Genomic DNA, 20175 nt, shown 5'->3' with positions numbered 1-20175 from the left:
GGTCTCACCATGGGTTGGAGCTGATCCAGGATGAGCCTCTCAAGTGTCTTCATTGTGTGGGAGGTCGCGCCATAGGCCTAAAGTCCTGGGGGACACTAGAGCATGTCATCTTAGGAACTGGGACGATACAAGACGTCTTATACGACAAGGGAACCCTCTGTAGACTAAGGCTCAGCCTGAAAATATGGTGGGCTCAAACCACCCGGTCCCTTAGACTTGCCAGGGCGGAGTTTGCTCAGCTGTCTCCTAACTCCTCAGTGAAGGTGATAGGTGGATAAGTGGTGATAGAACTAGGCACTCTTGATAACAAGGAGCAAGAGAGAATATAAGGAGATAATAAGGCTCAGGATGGCAGGATTGAGGCAGACAAGCCAATTTGGGAATGAGTAGTAGTTGTGGTGTCAAATCTGTTGAAAAACAAATTCAACTCCTTGGTCCTGTCAACCTTGCCCTCGGGCCCTCTATTTTTGGATGGCCTGAATCTGGTGATACGGTCTTCAGGCCACTCCTCACCACCTTTTACAGTGAGATACTGAAAAATAAAATCTTGTTTCAAGGAATGATAGCGTTTGGAGTAGTTGCACACCTTCTTCTTTTCTTTTTGGCTGCTCCCTGAGGGGTCGCCACAGCCAATCCCCTGCATCCATCTAACCCCATCCTCTGCGTCCTCTTCTCTCACACCAGGCAACTTCATGTCCTCTCTGTGCCGTTAAAATATTCATTCATTCATTCATTCATTAACTATACAACTTATCCTGCTCTCTAGGTACGTGAAGGGGCTAGGTCCTATCCCAGCTGTAATTAGGCAAGAGGGGCAGGGTTTGTCCTGGATCAGTTGCTAGTCGATCGCAGGACCACATATAGAGACATAGAACCTGTTTGTCTACACCTTTGAGCAATTTTTGGTACACCTCAGCACTGGCTCACAGCCGTCATACATGTCCTGCACCAGTTTACTTTTCAGCCACTGTAGAATCCCTCATGTGATACCATTGTTACTTTTTTTAAGCTATGGTGAATAAGAATAATATCTTTATTCTGGGTTAGAGGCGGGGCAACCACAAAGCAATCTGGTGCTTAATGAGTGCATCATGCCTACATGCAGTATAGCCTTTGGCTCCTTGAAAGAAATGGAATAATATATTTCTATTCCTTTTCTAGAATAGAAATATAATTTCAATCCTGAGATGAAATCAGGGATTGTCTCGGTTTTACAGACATTTTTTTTTTCCTACCATGCCACTCGTGTGTGGGATGGGAGAGGGCATTGGGGGGTTGACCATTGCAACGTTTCTCAATCAAATGAGTTTGCATGTCCAGCTGTCTTCATCCACCCATTCTCTTACCTCTATGATGAAAAAACATGGTGACCAGTGACTTCCTATGGCTTTTTTAAGTCAACCAGAAAGGGGACAGGCCAAGGGGTTAAACCGCTTGATGGCTTGCTCGCTATAATTCCTTTGACACATCAGCGGGTCGGAAGTTCACAAGCATTAAGGTTGTCGAACTTGCCTCTTGCATTTTATTTCCCGACCGTAATCCCACCAACTGCGTCCTGTGTAAACCCCTATACTCTACTTTATTGGCTTGAGATTAGACAACAAAAAATAATTGTTAAATCATTGGTGAGTGGTATTTTAACAGTATTATAATAGAAGTACTGTATTTCCTGGTTTATCGACTGTAAATGAAAGGTAAAAAGGAAAGGAATTTAATTAGAGGGAGTTGACTCTTTATGACATATATGTATACACACACACACACACACACACACACACACACACACACATATATAACCTGTAGTAACCTGTAGTACCTGTAGTATCTTTAGTAGGCTACAGATAATATGAAATGTTATTTCTGCATGCAACAAAAACATTTTGAACTCTGAATACAGAGACACAGCGGTTGAAGGTCACTTAAAAAATATTTGAGTCCTCATCCTCCTCCTTGTATTTAGGAAATAAAAAACTTACCTCGAATCACTGACCTGCAGCACAACCAAAATGCTGTCTGCCTCCCTGTGCTGTTGACGAATTCACTGAGCAGTACAAAGAATAGAGTTGCAAAATAATAGCCAATTAAAATGTTTATATTACCTCAGTAATGCGATTTTTTTTTTTTTTTTCAAACCATCTGTTTGTAATACATATTTTGACCAACGTAAAAATGGAACATGTTTTATTTGAATGTTAAATGCTCACGGAAATCATCAAATTACATTTTAAACAACTCAATGAACTAAAATAAAAATAAAATTGAATTCAATTGCTCTATATTTATTTTCCAAAAGCCACGATGCACACATGCGTATGTGTCTGTGTAAGAGATACTCAGGCTCGTGTTGACCAGTTTGCATGAGGCAACAGGCCGGGTTTAGATGTCAGACAAGTGATTTGTTTTCTTCACCTGTCAATCGAGAAATATCCAAAGCTCTCTGTCGCAATTTTTAATTGTAAATTTGACAGCTGTGGCTGGAGGGCCGGACAAGCCGACATAGAATCACTTCCATGAATCACTGGAAAGCTGAGACCTTTTTGAATGGGGCTCAGAATTTACCTTGCACTTTTGTTAAATGCTTTTTGGCGGATTAAGGCATTTTAAAAAACAAACAGTAAATGTCACGACTACACCTTATATTATGCACTTTTAATTCTACCATATTTTCGCACTATAAAGCGCACTTAAAATCGGCTATGCGCCTTATGAGCTGGTGCACCTTATGTATAAATTCTTTTTGTGCTCACTGACCTCGAGCCAATTTTATATGGTACGGTGTGCTCAAAAAGATGTCAAAATGTTCTAGTGGACTTTGGTGAGCGACAAAACCGCTCCGCTTGATTGATTGTCAGACCATTCCCATCTGACACAGGGGCGTTTTAAAGTCGGTCATTGGTTGAATATGCGTTGCAACGCCAGACGTTAGATAAATTACTATGTAATGCTAGAATACAGCGTTGTTCCAGTCTCACACTAACTTCAGGTGTGTGCTATCGCTGGCAACAGTATCGCTGGCAGGAGGTAGAGTAGTTGTCTTTGGAACTGAACATTCCTGGTTCGATTCCCATTTTCTTCTAGTGTGTCGCAGTGTTATTGAGCAAGATGCTGAACCCCTAACTGCTCCCCCTGGCGCTGGTGGACGGCAGCCTACTGCTCATACGATTATACCATCATCCATACGATTATACCATCATCCATGATGGGTTAATTGCAGAGGATAAATGTCCCCACGGGGATTAAGGAAGGATAAATTATTGTTATTATTACATATTTATTCACTTATTATACTCACTTTTTTTCAAAATAAACCCCCCACGAAGACTACTGAAAACAAACACAAATTCATTTTGGACAAGTGTGTTATTTTTTGCATCATTGATACCAAATGGTACATGACCTGATGTTCGGGAATCTCTGTGTTCCAGCATGCCCTTCTGCTCATTTCACATATTTTATTAAATTTTTGAAGTTATGTCTGTAAATGAAGACAACACCCTGCCAAATGTTTGTATCATCTTCACTGGCGCTCCAGTTGTGGTCACCACTATTCTCTTTTCCATGTTTTTTTTCTTCCAAAAAAGTTAGCTTTATTGTTTTGTTGTGGGAAAATCACACAAAATTAAGATTAATTCCCTCCTTTAATTCTTGTCTTCGTCCTCTCTTAACCTTTTCCAGAACTGGACAACCCGGAGGCCAGGGTGACTGAGATCCATGGCTTGGTGCACCGGCTCCCTGAGAAGAACAGGCAGATGTTGGATCTGCTCATGAAACATCTCGCCAAGTAGGTGGAAACACAAGACGCGCGACACGTACTCACACCTGCCGGTCGGCCCACAGCATTAAGTAGACAAAGCCTCTCTTCTCCTCTTAGCTTAATTGCTGTTGTCAAATAAGATTAGGGCTTTGCGTAATCTCTCGTCAACATGTGCGAATGCAAAAGTTCAAAAATAGAAAAAATATCTGCATGGCGGCTGCGAAGCGTGGCGTGCGGTCATCACCAAAAAATGAAAAAAATAATAATATAAGATGGAATAAATATTCGTCTACTGATGTGTATTATAAATGTATTTTCTGTATGTTTCCAATCATTTGTAACGTTTTCTGAAGTAAAAATTCTTTTTGATTGTCAGTATGTCGCCAATATAATGTTTGTAGAAAAAATATATCATATTACCGTAATTTCCAGACTATTGAGTGCACCTCAATATAAGCCGCACCGGCTAGCCGATAGCTATCTTGAGCTTCCTCCTGAAGCACTAAAACCGTCAGTTGTCGTCTTTGGTGTTGGAGTTGAACGGACTCGGAATTTCCCTGTCATTTCATCGATCCGATGTGAGGAGGATAAATGTTTTAGCAGCGTCTAGCTTCTTAGCCCCCCCCCCCCCCCAAAAAATCCATATATTAGCTGCATCGTTGGTTAAGTGAAAAAAGTCGCGGTTTATCGTCCGGAAATTACGGTATACATCATGACCTTCTTATTTCCCCGCTGATTGGACAATAAATTCCAGAGAAATATCACAAGATGAGGCCGACAGTACTGTGCCTCGCCTGTAGGGGGCGTATGTGAGCAGACAGGTGCTTATTGCTGCCACCCTCTTTTTATAAGCAATATAGAATAAAACAAATTAGATTGAAAAATAAAATAAGGGGACTCCTTCAAGAAAGAAATTAGCACACGGACTTTGTGTACAAATAAAGCTAAGAACCCCATATTTTCCAGTTTTCAGTTTGAAAAAAAGATAATCAAGAATTGGTGAAAAAAAAAATCACCTCAAGTGGATAATGAAATTGATTCACGCACCGGAATTTAAAGATTCAACTTTAAATGTTTAAATGGGTATGAATTGTTTAGATCACACAGAGAGTGCGTAGCACATCTGCTCTATCTGTTGTCTCTCACCGCCTTAAAAGAAACCTCTCTGGCTCAAATATGTTCCTGTGTTTGTGTTGATGTGCGTGTGTGTGTGTGTGTGTGCGTGTGCGTGTGCGTGTGCGTGTGTGTGTGTGTGAGTTAGAGACAGGAATGCTAGCAAGATATGCAACATACTTGCAATTCATCAGACACAGAATACTTTATTAATCCGCCGAGGGGGGTCTCACTACTTCTGTCTACTCACAGTGTACAGATAAAAACAAAAAAGAAACTGAATATTGTAAATAAAAACAAGGTATACACAAATGTATTTACAAATACAGTAGAACCTCAGCTTATGTAATTCTTAACTTCTTAACACCACAAGAACTCTTAACTTTTTTTGGAGCCATAATGAGAGCTAACTTACTGAAAAAAGCATTGTAACAGGAGAACACAATGATGAACGATGTAAATAACACGGAGCAGCATGCAGGTCCAGTGCTACACTACAGTGCCACAACGCGGAAAGCCAGGGATTATGTTTGTGTGTTCGTGCACCGAGCCTTGATTGCGGTTTGATTCAAAATTTGACCGAAAACTATTCATAGGTCGATTTGTTGGTGATTGATGGTGTTAGTAAGCAGAGGTATATGTACATGTAATTTCTGGATACTGCATTATTAGTTTTTAATGCAGGTAATTGCATAGGAATTGAACAGGCAATAAGATACTGTTTGGAGTTCGAAGGAGTCACAATGTTGTTGTGGTCGTTACCCGTTTGTGCAGCGTGGCCAATCACCACCAGCAGAACCTGATGACCGTCGCTAACCTGGGCGTGGTGTTCGGGCCGACCCTCCTCCGACCGCAGGAAGAAACGGTTGCGGCGATCATGGACATCAAGTTCCAGAACATCGTGGTGGAAATCCTTATAGAGCATCACGAGAGGGTGAGAATGACCCGTGAGCACACACACACACACACACACACATACACACACAAAGGAGCGCATTAATGCAAACACATGCATGCACTCTGAACCTAAAAACCTCCGAGCTGCTATTTCATATTTTCACTTTGAAGTCACTTTACCCTTTGCTGAGGTGATATATTGACAGGTAAGGTTGCTTGGGATTGCCATAGCAACCGCGAGATCAGTGTGAATGAGCACTGCGTGCACAAGGCTTCCTCGTCTCTCCCAGTATATGCTTGCGGGCGTGTGTGTGCGCTCTCATATGCTAACATAATGTGCCAAAGTGATACCCAATGCATGAAAACACACAAACACAGAAAATAGATGTCTGAGTCAAACAAGGGCGGAAAAAAAAAGGCCAAGCTGGATTTATGTATCCTCCCCAGCACGTATTCACTCTTAAAAATATATATAATCTCAGTGCATTTAAGTATTAAATACGCTCTGGGTACAGCGCCATTTAAAGGTATTACGTGACCCTGCTGATGACATTTCATTGCAAATGTCCCCTAACGGAAAAAACTAAAAAAGAACCCAATCAACTTCTTTAGCTTTGTGTTTGTTTATTTGTATATTTATTTAGTTGTTTATTTGTTTGTTTAGTTATTTATTTTCAATACTGTGTGGTACATGGTTGTTTATTTATATATTTATTTATTTATTTATTTATTTATTTATTTGTTTGTTTGTTTGTTTAGTTATTTATTTTCAATCCTGTGTGGTACATGGTTGTTTTTTTTTAGAGGGGAATGTATATGGTCCCCAAACTACGGCCCGGGGGCCGGATACGGCCCACCTTCACATTTTGCCCCTGAACAATACCAGAGATGCATTTTTTTTTTTCATTCTGGCCACGTAATCCTCATTTGTATATGCATAGATCGTAAAATTCTATTCCACCCTTCTGCAGTCTGTGGCGTATCTGAAACCTATCCCTTAAAAAAAAAAAATCCTTGACACACCCCTGTCAAATAACACGGAATATTGGTGAAAAGATTAGGTAAGAGAAAATAGATTCAGAATGCAGGGTATTTAACCTGCAGTGTCCAAACGATTATTTTTTTGTTCAATTCAAAGAAAAGGCTGTTTGTCTCATCTGTCAAGAGACCATGGCTGTATTCAAAGAATACAATCTGCGTCGACACCATGAATCCTGTCACAAAGACAAGTATGATAGCTTGCAAGGCCAAATGCAAGCAGACAAACTCTTGAAGCTAAAAAGTGGACTGTTAGCTCAGCAGAGTACATTTGTACACTGAGCACAACTGGACCAGTCCTGTGAGCGAGCTTTCGGGTTGCTCAACTGATAGCAAGCGGCGGTAAACCTTTCACTGTTGGAGAATTTGTCAAGAAATAATAAAGAATAAAGTTATTTATTTTCTGATTTTTTTTTCCTGTCAAGATCCCAGAAAGTTTTAATTTTTGGTTATGTGTGGCCTTTTTGAAAATGCTAAATATTTAAGTTTAGAAACTTCTGCACACATCGGCACACTTTTTGTTACAAACTGGCCCGGCCCCCCGTCAGAGAAGGGAAAAGTTGTTTGTCCCTTGCAAGAAAAAGTTTGGGGTCCCCCTCCTGTCAAGGAAGATTATAGACTGTAAAGGAAGATCAATACAAGATAAGCGAGATGATATTTCTATACATACATATATATATATTGTATTTGTTGTCTATTACAGCATTTACAATTATTCTGTGAATAATTCCGGGCCAAGTGGCAAACAAATGTTGGTGTTTTTTTTAATTATTTATTTTTGAATTTTTTTTTAATTGCGCGTTTTTTTTTTTTTTTGTTTGTTTTTTTTTCAGTCTTTGATCTTGACTGTCCATGGCCGATAATAAGTCCCAGCTATAAGGTTATTCATTCGTTCCAGGTTGAACTTCAAGCATCAGATATATGCTGTAGTGCTATAGTGCAGTTGTGTTACAAGAAGTTGTATTGTCACAAGTCTCATTATGTGTGTCTTTATTTTTAAGCCATATAACTTAAATGATGAAATGCTTTTTTCTTTTATCTGTGGAGTAACTTGATCCTTGTCTCGCTCGCGCAGATATTCAGGGACGTACCTAGTTCTGCAGGGAGTTTAACCAACGCGCAGCTCAATCTGACCAGGAGAAGGAGCGCCGAGAGCAAACCGCCATCCTGCAGCGAAAGGCCCCTCACGCTCTTCCACACCCCGACACATTCCCAGAAAGGTGAGCTCAAACATTGTACGTCCTTCATATAATTGCACTTTAGGTTAGTCGCGAGCCGGAGTTTTAGTGGCACCTCTTTAGCGTCAAGGCGCTAAATGTAACTACTAACGTAAGGTTGGCGAGGTTAAATGCTATGTAATGCAAGAGTATTTGACAAATATGCGTCACCCTTTCACTCGTCCATGACTTGAATATCATGCCAGTGAACCTATTAGATTCTTACTGAAAAATGTATTTCAGTCAGTTCAAGGGAAGAAAAGAAAAGAATGTGTTTCCTTTTTTGTGCAATGGTGGAGTTAGCGCTTCCGCTCACCCCGAGAAAGCCCCTGGTTCAGAGGGTTCAAGGTTGCCGAAGATGAACGAAAAGACTAGCCAAGTTTATAGTCAAATACACTGAGGAGCAGGCTGCAAGGAGCGGTTAGCCATGCTAATGAGCACCGAGGGGAGATGGGAGCCAATAGAGCGAGACTTGGATTAATGTAGTTATGAGCCCTACACATTGCAAAATCAGTAGAATATTTTTTCTGAAAAATATTCCCAAATACCAGAGGTGGTTCTGACTTGCAACATGTTAATTAGTAAAATTTACTTTGCGAGTAATTCAGGGACTCCCAATTTTCCCGGAACACCTTGTGACCCTGGGTTCTTCATCAAGAATGTGACCAAGCTGCACCCATCATGGGGATGGTGTTTCTTCAAACCTTAAAAAATGTTTCAGATCTCCAAAAAAGGTCCATAGATCCTAAATCAGATTTTTTTTGAAACCTGCAAAAACCCAAGCTGCTCATTTCTCTCCAAAGTATATGTTCATTGAAATAAGTGGCGAACAGGTCGCTTGTTTGGAAATGCCCTTTTGCAGCTTCGAGTAAGAATGTCGACGGCATCCTTTGGAGGGAAGCATCCCAGTCTGTTACTTCCATGGAATTCCATTATGTTTTTAATTTGTAAAATGCAAGACTTATACAACATGTCGGCAATAAGTGTAGGAGATTCTGATCAGAATGACTGAATGGCAGTTGGTAAAGCATCAGGTATTCATCCAATTTCTTGTTTGACACATTGGACAGGATCCATTTGCTCTATATTTTGTGCGGCATTAGTGAAATGTGACAGTTTTAAAACCTAAGTAATTTGAATAAGGGACGGTTTTTGGTAATGGTAATTTTTGGCAATATCTATCAACAAGGGAGAATGTAACCAACTAGACAACCAGGAACTAAGCTCAAGAAGCGAAACAGGAAAACCACTGATATTAGGAAGCATGCAAAATGGATAATCTAGATCCACATCAACGATCCAATACAAAGAATCCATAAACTGATGTATGAAATTAATTACAATTTACATTTATAAATTTTCCACTTATCCTGCTCTCAGGGTCATGGGATTGCTGGAACCAATCCTAGCTGTCATTGCCAGCCAATCACAGGACCACGTACAAAAGCATTACTACCATACACACATTGGGGAAATATAGGGTCTCCAATGAACTTACTGCATGTTTTTTTTGGACTGTGGGAGGAAACACACTATGCCAACGCGCCGCCCTTGCAATTTCCATAGAGGGAAGAAATGGAAATCAATCAATAGCAAAACTGAATATCATAATATTGTTATCTAGCTATTCATCCACCTATGAAGTTAACAACCAGTTCTTAGTGTCTGTGATGGAGAAAAGGCTCATTGATATTGTGTCATCCAAGACAGTACAATGACTTTCCAGTCCCGCATTGGCAACATCATCCGGCCTGCCCATTCTCATCACAAAAACGCCCCTTTCCTTACACCACCAGCTGTGGCCATTTGGCCCGTAGCCTAGTCATCTCCCAGATAGATGCCCCACCCCTGACTCTCCCCAAGTTTAAGTCAAAACTCAAAGCCCACCTTATAAAAAAAAAACACCAAAGCTCCTATTTTTTATTTTTAGTAATATAATAATTGTCTATTTATTATGTGAAATACGCCAAGACAACCAGATGAAGGATGAGTGAACATTACTTTGCTTCGTATTTTTTTTTTGTCTAAACAAACTAACCAAACATGGTGGGTAGCCAAAACTGCGGAAACCACAGGGAGGTGTGGGGGGGGGGGGCGGGGGGGGGGGGGTGCAGGATTAACCGGTAAAGACAATTCGGGCGGGGCAAATTAGAAGGAGTGCTCGAAAAAGACAGGAAGTAACAAGGACACAAGCTGTTTCCTTAACTACTCATTACTCAGTGAAGGGCGCTACTTAGTTGCTAAACCACACTGTAATACTGAATGGTGAGAATGTTAATACCTCTCGAATTCAAAGTACATCAACCCCAACCCCCAATAAGTTGTTAGTGTACAGGTTATCAAGGACTAGTGCATACATTGCATCAAGGGAAAGAAGGGGATAAGAGCAGTGCTGTTTTTTTTACATTTTTAAATCTTGCTAGGAAGTCCATTGTACCGTCCTTGGCACTAAATTGCCTGCAGAGTTAGCGGAGGATGGTTTGGGATACAGAAGGAAACACTCTGGAGCAAAAAGGAACATACCAAAAACTGGAACATACCGAACCCAACATATCAAGGAATATACCAAAAACTGGGATATCAACTAAGTAGACCAAACTAAGGTCGGAGTATTATGATCCGTTTAACTTGAAGCCCCATTAGTTGATTAGCACCAAAAGTTCTGCCTGGCTCTGGCACATAGCATCCCAGTTGTTTTTTTTAGGATACAATCTAACCCAGGAGTGCCCAGGGCGTCTACCGGTCAATCACGAAGGCAATGCAGGCAAATAAAAATATAGCTGTTGGCCTGTAATCCATCCTCATTGTGGCATTTGGCACTTGAACACAAGGGCAAGGGACGCACCAAGTAAGAAACCAAAATGCTGTTATGCAAAGTAAACAGTATACTTTTAATGTGAATTACACTCAGTATAAATATGAATTATTACATATTTGGACTTTTATTGTTGGTCGATCATTTTCACCTGGTCATGTTTAAAGTTGCTCGCAAGCCCAACAAGTGTGTCCAACCCCTGATGTAATTAACGTAAGCAACATAAGAGATGGACTCCGACACATCAAAACCCTCCTGCTGTATCTTTGCGCCGGACGTGACGTCTTTTCTGGGTGATCTTCTGCAGGTGACAAAAGGAACAGTATTATCAATGCCGCGCACACCGACCAACCCGTCTCGTCGGCCGCCAACTGCAGCAGCAGCAGCAGTAGCAGCAGCAGCGGCAGCCAAGGTCGGACCCCGAGACACAGCTTGATAAGCAACGATGGAGAACAGGATGTCCGGCAGATCCGGCCCAGTTCGCTGTAAGTGCAAGAACAGTTTGACAAGACACGTAGCTAATGTGATTACTGATTCGTGATGGGTGTATTTTGCACATTTGTACCACATCAAAACTAAGTCTTACTTTTGTGTGATCGTCTAACATCTTTGTGATTAATATTTGCTTATTGTCCTTTACTATTGGGTTTGTTTGCTAAAGCGGCATGGATGATTTAAGTAAACAACAAATCACCTTTTTGGCTGCTTAAAAATATATTGTTGGTTAGAGGGCAGGGAGCTGGGTAGGTACTTTAGCAGCAGGGCCTAATATCAGGCAAGAAACTACAGTGCATGCAATAAATACTAGTTGAAAAAAAACAACACACACTTGAGAGGCAAACACTTCAATGTTAAAAATGTATGTGTATGTGTGTGTGTGTGTGTATTCAATATTCAACATTATTGAATTTAATGTTTATTGTCATATGTATATGTATATGTATATGCATATGTATATGTATGTCATATGTGGAACGTGTTTAATGAAATTCTTACTTTGCTGTCAGCAGTGCATTTAGATTTGTACTGATAAGAAAATAATGATAGTGTAAACATTATTATAAATATGAATAGTGTTAGTAGTGGAGATAAAGCATTTGAGTACAGCTCAGTGTGCAACTCACAAAGTGCAAGTGCAAGGATGTTGCAGTAGTTCTACATTTCAGGAGGGTAGGAGTGTGAACAGTCCATGTTGAGGGTGGTTGTGGTCCTTGGCATATAGATATACGTGTGTGTGTGTGTGTGTGTGTGTGTGTGTGTGTGTGTGTGTGTATGTATGTGTGTGTGTGTATGTATAAATATGTACTTATGGGTATATATGTATGTATATATGTACTTACATACACATACATATGTGGACAATGCTTATGTGTTTACATAAACATGTATGCATATGTCTATTCATATTCATATTTAATTCATATTTCAATCACTATTTACATCCAGTCATATAAATAAAAAGGTGCTTTCTTGTTTGTATCAATAAGATATAATCTGGCAACTGGATGAGTCTCCTGGCTGGGCAACATTGCTAAAATATCAGTTTTACCAGATTTTAGCTTGACGTGTCTGTTTGGAACATGAAAAGTCATGTTTTTATGCACTCCCTTTACGCCACAAATGGGTTTAGAAAGGTCGGGGGTTAAGAAGTTGACCTTCAAAAGCCTGCTCTTCCCTTTTGGCGAATGTCATTTTCAGTTCGGCCTCTTGACCACACTCCTAATAGCGTCCATGATGTTTTTTTTTTTTTTTTTAAATGAAAAAGAACAGAACTCACTGTGGGACACCACAGACATATGAACTTCGATGCTCACTGCCAAGGTGAAAGTTCAAAAGGCAAAAGATAATTCCTTTTTTCCGCCCGTCTCTCTGGCCTTTAAGAAAGAAGAGGAATAAAAAGTGGTCATAGTGGGGGGGGGTTATCTAACAATGAAGGGTTAGAGAGCTGGAGATCAATGATGAGGAGAAAAAGAATTGATGAATAAATAATATCCGTACAATATATAATTATATAAAATATTTATCTGAAAAATATGATATCAAATATTAATTATGAAATTAATTATTTATTTGGTTGTTTTTTTTTAATAATTTCAAATAATTTTTTAAAATAGAAATATAAAGGGGGTGGCACAGTAGTGCATCAGTTGGCCTCACAGCATTAAGGACCCTGGTTCGATTCCAACAAGGGTACCTTTCTGTTTGGAGTTTGCATGTTCTCCTCATGTCTGCATGGGTTTCTATCGGGTTCTCCGGTTTCCTCACACGGTCCAAAAACATGCAGCGGGTTAATTGGAGAAAAAATTGGGAAAATTGCCCCGAATGAGTGAGTGAGTGAATGGTTGTCCGTCTGCAAATGTGGCCCTATATGTGACATCTGGGATAGGCTCTAGCATCCCCCGATGGTTCTGAGTGTAGGATAAGCAGCAGAAGATGGATGGATGGATGAAAAATATAAATAAATAGATATTCCAAGTATGCCATTGGAGAGAATTTAGAATTTTAAAAAATCCCTATTGTGAGAGGAAACCTTTCTTGGAAGCACACTCATCTGTGAACCATTCGTATGCACCGTTTTTTTTTTTTAACCATTGCTTTGGATGCACCGTTTTTACGTCCGCAACCTTTTTGCACAGTATTAGAGATTTATTTAGGGAGGTTTTTCAGAGTGGAAGAAAACTCCTTAGCCTGAATTCCTGAATTTCCCTTGTTCTACGTGGTGCTTTGCGGTAACCAGGCGTTTTCACATCAACCTTCTTGTTGTGAGGCATACGCGCTCAGCACTGCAGTGCCAAAGCTTGAATCATGAAAATTCCCTATTGCTGCCGCTCAACATTGGTTCCTCGTCAATCTTTCTGATCACGTGACAGATTTGGAAGCCTCATTGGTGGAATTTTTTTTTTTTCTTATTTCCCACTCTGGCCAAGGTGGGTAAGTAACTTTTGTGAAAGCAAAGAATGTCGTAGCTTTGATGCTCCACCGCCAATGAAGTGACAGAATTATCCGCGGTTATTGAGCAGAATCGCGGATTTGTTCCTAGAGATTAAACCGTGATTGCGCCGAGCGTTGCCACAGAACATAGCTGCATCGCTATGGCAACCCGCACTCCACATCATCCGAAAAGAGTAGGCTGTAAATATTCTAAATGAGCTGATGCAATGTGTAGAATGGTGGAATAGAGGGGGAGAAAAACAATCTCTAAGATCCTAACTCCCCCCTTCTTCTTTTCTCTTTGGCTTTTCCCTTCAGGGGTCGCCACGGGATATGAACCCTCTCTATCAAACACCTATTCTGTATCCTCTGTTCACACCAACTAACTTCATGTCTTCTTTCACTGCATCCAAAAAGCTTCAGGCCTCCTGCCTGGCAGCTCCAACCCCAGCATCCTTCTATCAATATATTCACTATCCCTCCTGGGTACATGACTGAACTATCTCAGTCTGGCTTTTCTGATCTTCTCTCCAAAACATCTAACATGTGCGGTCCTTTTAATGAACTCATTCATGATTCTATCCACCCTCATCACTCCCAAAGAGAACCTCACCGTCTTAATTTCCGCTACCGGTAGCTCTGCTTCATGTTCTTTCCTATATGCCATTGTCTGAACCATACTTGTATACCTTTCCTTTCATTCTGGCTTATATTCTTATATCGGACACTTTTCTCCAGCTGTTCCAACCTGCTTGAACCCGTTTCTTAACCTCATCTCCACACTCTCCATTGCTCTGGACTGTTGTGTCCTTAAAATCCTCAACCTTCTTTGTTTCCACTTCCTGTAGCCTCTCGTTCACACTAATATATTCTGTCTTGCTGCAGCTAACCTTCATCCCTTTCCTTACCAGAGCATACCCCCTCTTGAGATTTTCCTCCACCTGTTCTCCGCTCTCAGTATAGATCACAATGTCATCTGCAAACATCATGGTCCATGGAGATTCCCGTCTAACCTCATCTGTCAGCCTGTCCGTCACCACTGCAAACAAGAAGGGGCTCAGAGCTGATCCCTGATTTAGTCCCACCTCCAACTTGAACTTCTCTGTCCCACCTACAGCACATCTAACCACTGTCTCATATCTTGCATACATGTCCTGCACCAGTCTAACATACCTCTCTGCCACTCCAGACTTACAATACCATAGTTCATCTCTCAGCACCCTGTCGTATGCTTTTTCCAGGTCTCCAAAGGAACAACGTAGCTCCTCTGACCTTCTTTTTACTTCTCTACCAGCATTCTCAAAGCAAATACTCCATCTGTAGTACTCTTTCTAGGCATGAAACCATACTGATGCTCACAAACTGAAATCTGCTTTCAGTCTAGTTTCCACTACTCTTTTCCGTAACTTTATTGTATGGCTCATCGACTTTATCCCTTTATAGTTACCGCAGTTCTGTCCATCTCCCTTTTTCTTAAAAATAGGTACCATCACACTTCTCTATTCCTCAGGCATCTTCTCACTCTCTAAGATCCTGTTGGATTATCTATTCTATAACTACCGCTGGCTCTCCTAGACACTTTCAGACCTCCACTGATATATCATCAGGATCAATTGCCTTACCACTTTTCACTTCACTTTTACTAATCTCTGCCACTTTGTGACCCACAATTGTCACCTCTTCTACCCTTCCCTCCCTTCCATTTATATGAATGCTACTGAGAGAAACACTACTTGTGACATCGTGTTTTTTGGCACTCTCAGCAACATTTTATATTCCTCCTCCCATCTGCAATTTACATAGGCTTACAAAGAAAGCGAATAGCATTATTTTTACAGTTGTCACCCAATTTAAATGCTTTAAATGTGCTGTCAAAAATTATGAAAATCTGAAACAAAATATAAACACATTTTACCACAAAAAATCCTACAAATTAGTGGATAATAATCATAATAGTAATAAATTATAAATACAGCAAGGGTTCGCTTCAATAAATTTGCCTCTCCTCCCACAAAGAGTAAGCAGGTATGGATTAGCCAATGGGTGCGGGACTTACTTATTATTATCAATTGTAGTTATATTAATTTTCCATTGCTTTACATTTAAATCGATGTGAGCTTTTTTTTTCTATTTCAAGTGTTAATAGTAATAACTAGTTGTTTAATATAGTTACATCAAAGGTGATTTTTTTTCCCGATTTTGCGGTGCCCCCTGGAGGCCAGGGCGCCCTTAGCATTTGGCTATATTGCAACCAGTGCACCACTAGCCCCAACCCAGTTCAATATAAGTCAAAATAAGCTACATAAAGTCAATGTTTATGGCTTCAGACAAACGTCTGTCCTTGGCGACTTTGCATTTAACAGGCCAAAAAAAAAATAGCACCCGAGAGCATCAGAGGCCTCATCCTGGGGAAAACGCGAAGCCACTGCCGAATGGCTATGTATGTGATTTCCTGTCAGATAAAATCAGTCTGTTCACGTGGAATAATGGAGGCATGCAGCAAGCTGTGCAATGCTGTTCCTTTTCTAGATCCTCCTGTCAAGGAAGCAATCCCCCCCCACACACACACACACACACACACACACACACAAATCCCCCTCCACCTCATACCTTCACTCAAATAAACTCTCCATCTGAAGTACTGTAAGATTTGCTCACTTCATTTAACTCAACTCTTGCCAGAAATATAAGGGTTGATGGGCCAAAGGATTAACTTCCATAGCATCCCTTTGCCCATTAGGAAATATGCTTGATGCTTGAGACAGCAAGATCTATTTTATTTTATTTTATTTTATTTTATTTTATTTTATTTTATTTTATTTTATTTTATTTTATTTTATTTTATTTTATTTTATTTTATTTTATTTTATTTTTAAACGTCCATCCCTCACCCCTTCCCCCACCCCATTTCCTATCATGGCTATTCATTTCCATTGAAAGTAGTCATTTCTGCTGAGGCTGGAACACATTAAACAACTTGCATCTCCCACAGAGATATATGAGTCAGCTTCACCCTGCGGCAAAATGTTTCCATTTAAATGGGAAGCCAATTCTTGGTACTCAACATTAGCTCTCCCCGCGCGGTAAGGCTAATGCTAGATGCCTGAAGGGAAATAACATGTCAATTAATTTTTTTCCCCTCTGTCCGTTTTATAAGACCAAATAATTCACTGCTTATTGTATAAAGATTTTTTTTCTCATCTTGGGTTTTCAGGTTAAACCCAAAGGCTCGGGGCAGCTTACCGACCTGGTGAGAAGAACCTCTCCTCTACAAGAAAAAATATTACACCGACTTTGCGTGATTGTTGTTTTATTTTATATAATTATTCTTTTGTGTGCGTCCATCAGCGCACTGTCATCCAGCCCTACTTCGCCGTGCTCGCCCTCGTGGCCGATGTTCTCCGCTCCGTCGAGTCCGCAGCCCATGTCCTCCGCCTCAAGTGACTCTTCCCCGATCAGGTTCGTGCACGATACTCTTTGACCATTAGGTCGGACGATGTCCCTTTTTGGGAAAAGAGAAGCAATGGCGTTCAAAATTTGAGAATGAAAAAAAATCGGTATGACTAGTGAATTCATAAAAAAACAAGATTCCCTCATTTTCTTAGCGTGTTAGGGTTGGAAAAAAATCCTTTACCTTCCAAAATCCCAATAAATATATACAAAAATATTTTTGATTCATTCATTTATTTTTTGTGAGTTGAAATAGTGGTAAATTCCAAAATAACTGAACGCATCAGGGGAGGCTGGCGTTCAAAGACATGTGGCTGAAATGTTTTAATTTTTTTTTTATTTTATAAAAGGACGGCCACACAAATTGACACAAAAATTTTCTCTCTATATCTTCTTTTTCTCTCTCTTCGTCACCATCCGTCCGCAGCATCGCGGGCAAGAAGGCTCGAGCGCTGTACGCCTGCAAGGCGGAGCATGAATCAGAGTTATCCTTCATCGCCGGGACCATCTTTGACAACGGTGAGTCACGTTTTGGATTTTTCCCAGCCAACAGAAAAGAGACAATACAAAATAAATGAATATAATAAAGATGCCAAAGTTGCACGATGAAGCTTGCAGTTCAGTCAGCTCTTCTCCGCGGATATCCGTTCAGAAAGCCGGCAGAAGTCTCCAGACCTATAGACCCGAAATAGCTAGCCCTGCAAAGATTGCAGGGTGGGGTGGTGTAATGCAGCAAAGTGTCATCAGAGCTATCGGGGTCAGCAGGTGACCTCTGGGACATGCAGTTGCTCCCGTGGTATCCGTGCACTCCACTTGGTTCACACTAGCCAAGGTTTGGAGAATCTCAGCTGTCTCCGTAGATCTTGTGCTGTTGGCTCGAGATTTTTTTTTACCAACCCTATATAACAATATAATAGTGCCTTTGTAATATCAATGTGCCGCAGTGCCGGATATCGATGTGTTTCATCTTAGCCGCGCAAAGGTTGGCCAGCGTCAGCGAAAAAAAAAACCTTGGGATTTTTATGATTTATTTATCCTTTTTTTTTTTTTCTCAAGGTCAAGACTGGGAAAATGATGTAATATTGCATATTAATACATACAATACATTTGGGTTTCCAACACAGTTTTATTTGACCACAAGGAAAAAGTTGGTTAACAGCATTGTGCTTTTGCAGCTGTGTTTATTTTATTTTATTTTATTTTATTTTATTTTATTTTATTTTATTTTATTTTATTTTATCTTATTTTATTTTATTTATTTATTCATTCTTCTTCTTTTTTTCCATAGATCCAGCTCCCTTTTCCACTTGCAACCTCCCTAACTCACACTCGATCAGGGGGAAACGGGAAAAAAAATATTAACAAGAGATAATAAATTATTTGCATGTTCTTTTCAAATAAATATGACAGGCTTCAAACATTTATCTTAATGCTATGTTTTCTCACCACTTGAAAAATCACTCTGCCTACAGTAATAACCAATGTAATACATAATGAAATCATCAATTTCTGCTCATGAAATATTGATTGTTGTTAATTTTAATTGGTCCTGTTTTCAAATAATTGATTTTTGTATCACAGCTTTATTGCTATTTAAAAACTCCAGTCACCCATATTCAATATTTTGTGCGATAACAGCAAGACTACTGACGGTGTTATTTGTCACGGGGGATTCTATTGCGAGCAGGGATGAAAGAAGAGGGAAAAATAAAGAATTATCGATTGAGTCTGCGGCTCATGGGTCACAATTTCCACATCAGCATGGGGAAGAAAAAAAAGGGAATTGCACAGTTAAAGGTAGCGTGGCGACAAATGAATTGTAGTAAGATGCGTCAAAAAAAGGGTTGCCTCAGAAACTAAAGGTATTATAAGGAAAACATTTTTGTATCTCTGCGTCTCCATCCATGTTTTAGCACACAAACACCTTGTATGCAGTGCGGATTACAGAATGATCAATACGGTATGTAGGCCATCTGATTTTATGGCCTCGTCTCAGCCTATGAAAAACACATTGGTATCATTGTTTCTTATTTTTTGTTTTTAATTGATCCCAGGTCGGACATAAGGCTGCTACTGTGTTTCTTCATTGGTTATCCGCCATCACTTGAACCCGAGCAGATGAAAAACCTGCCCCCTCCGATTTTAGGGCAACAGTTGTACACTAAGTTGTTCTTGGGCGTCCATGCTTGTCTCCAGACTCCGGCCTCTTGTCGAAGGACTCCGGTCTCCTTTTTAATCGAAATGTATGGCGCCCTTCTTGCGTGCTGCTGATCTGCACGTGAGGATACCTAGTCAATTACCAGGACTGGGGTTTGGATTATGGTCTCTGATCTCCAGACTGTAGTTGCCGGCTTTGGTCACCTGTCTCAGGATGCGTAGAGAATGAGCGAGGATATGTAAAGAATGAACTGGACGGGGGTTTATACTCCAGTTTCGACCGAAAGGCATGGCCGTGTCTTGCGTGCTGCTGATCTACGCGTAAGGACACGTAGTCGATTACCAGGACGGGGTTTGGGTCATGGTTTCCCTGGTTTCACTGGTCTCTGGTGTCGGCACTCCAGTCTCGGGATGAATAGTTAAAGTGCTGATATGTAAGGAATGAACCAATTGGAGTTTGGGGTTCTAATCTCCGGTCACCATTCTCCGGTCTCTTTCAGAAGTGCATAAACATAGGTAAGAAATGACCCGGCATCCAGGGAAACTAAGACTCTCTCTTTTGAGTCCTCACTGGTCCCCTGTAATTTGCGGCCCTTACGTGTGCAGCAACACAGTCTTGACTTCGCTGTGTAGATTTCCAAAAATTCTTGAGTTTGGGCACGGCGTTTGTACCCCTGGTCTCATGGCGTTACCAAAGTGGACAAAAGCCAGTTTTGGACAGTGTTTTCTAAAACCTCAGCTGTCCAGCTTGAATTTCGTTCCAGGAAGTTCACTCCTCCTAGGGGATCTTTGAAGTTTTGCTT

The 20175-nt window shown here is 40.6% G+C and overlaps 1 protein-coding gene across 1 annotated transcript in view; it reads left to right on the top strand.

The window, feature by feature from the left end:
* LOC147216894 (rho GTPase-activating protein 26-like) overlaps positions 1-20175 on the top strand; it is an 80866-nt gene that overhangs the window by 59621 nt on the left and 1070 nt on the right. The window contains exons 17-23 of the mRNA XM_086176755.1: positions 3676-3781; positions 5642-5801; positions 7878-8022; positions 11142-11319; positions 16980-17015; positions 17114-17224; positions 17643-17734. Of these exons, the coding sequence (XP_086032881.1) occupies positions 3676-3781; positions 5642-5801; positions 7878-8022; positions 11142-11319; positions 16980-17015; positions 17114-17224; positions 17643-17734 (828 nt within the window). The remainder of the gene's footprint in view (positions 1-3675; positions 3782-5641; positions 5802-7877; positions 8023-11141; positions 11320-16979; positions 17016-17113; positions 17225-17642; positions 17735-20175) is intronic.

This window comes from Fistularia commersonii, chromosome 29, assembly GCF_037954325.1.
Source record: "Fistularia commersonii isolate RoL2024-O1a breed Wild chromosome 29, RoL_Fcom_v1.0, whole genome shotgun sequence".
In the NCBI taxonomy this organism is placed as follows: Eukaryota; Metazoa; Chordata; class Actinopteri; order Syngnathiformes; family Fistulariidae; genus Fistularia; species Fistularia commersonii.
The sequence above is the reverse complement of the archived record's forward strand: the minus strand, read 5'-3'. Positions and strand labels throughout refer to the sequence as shown.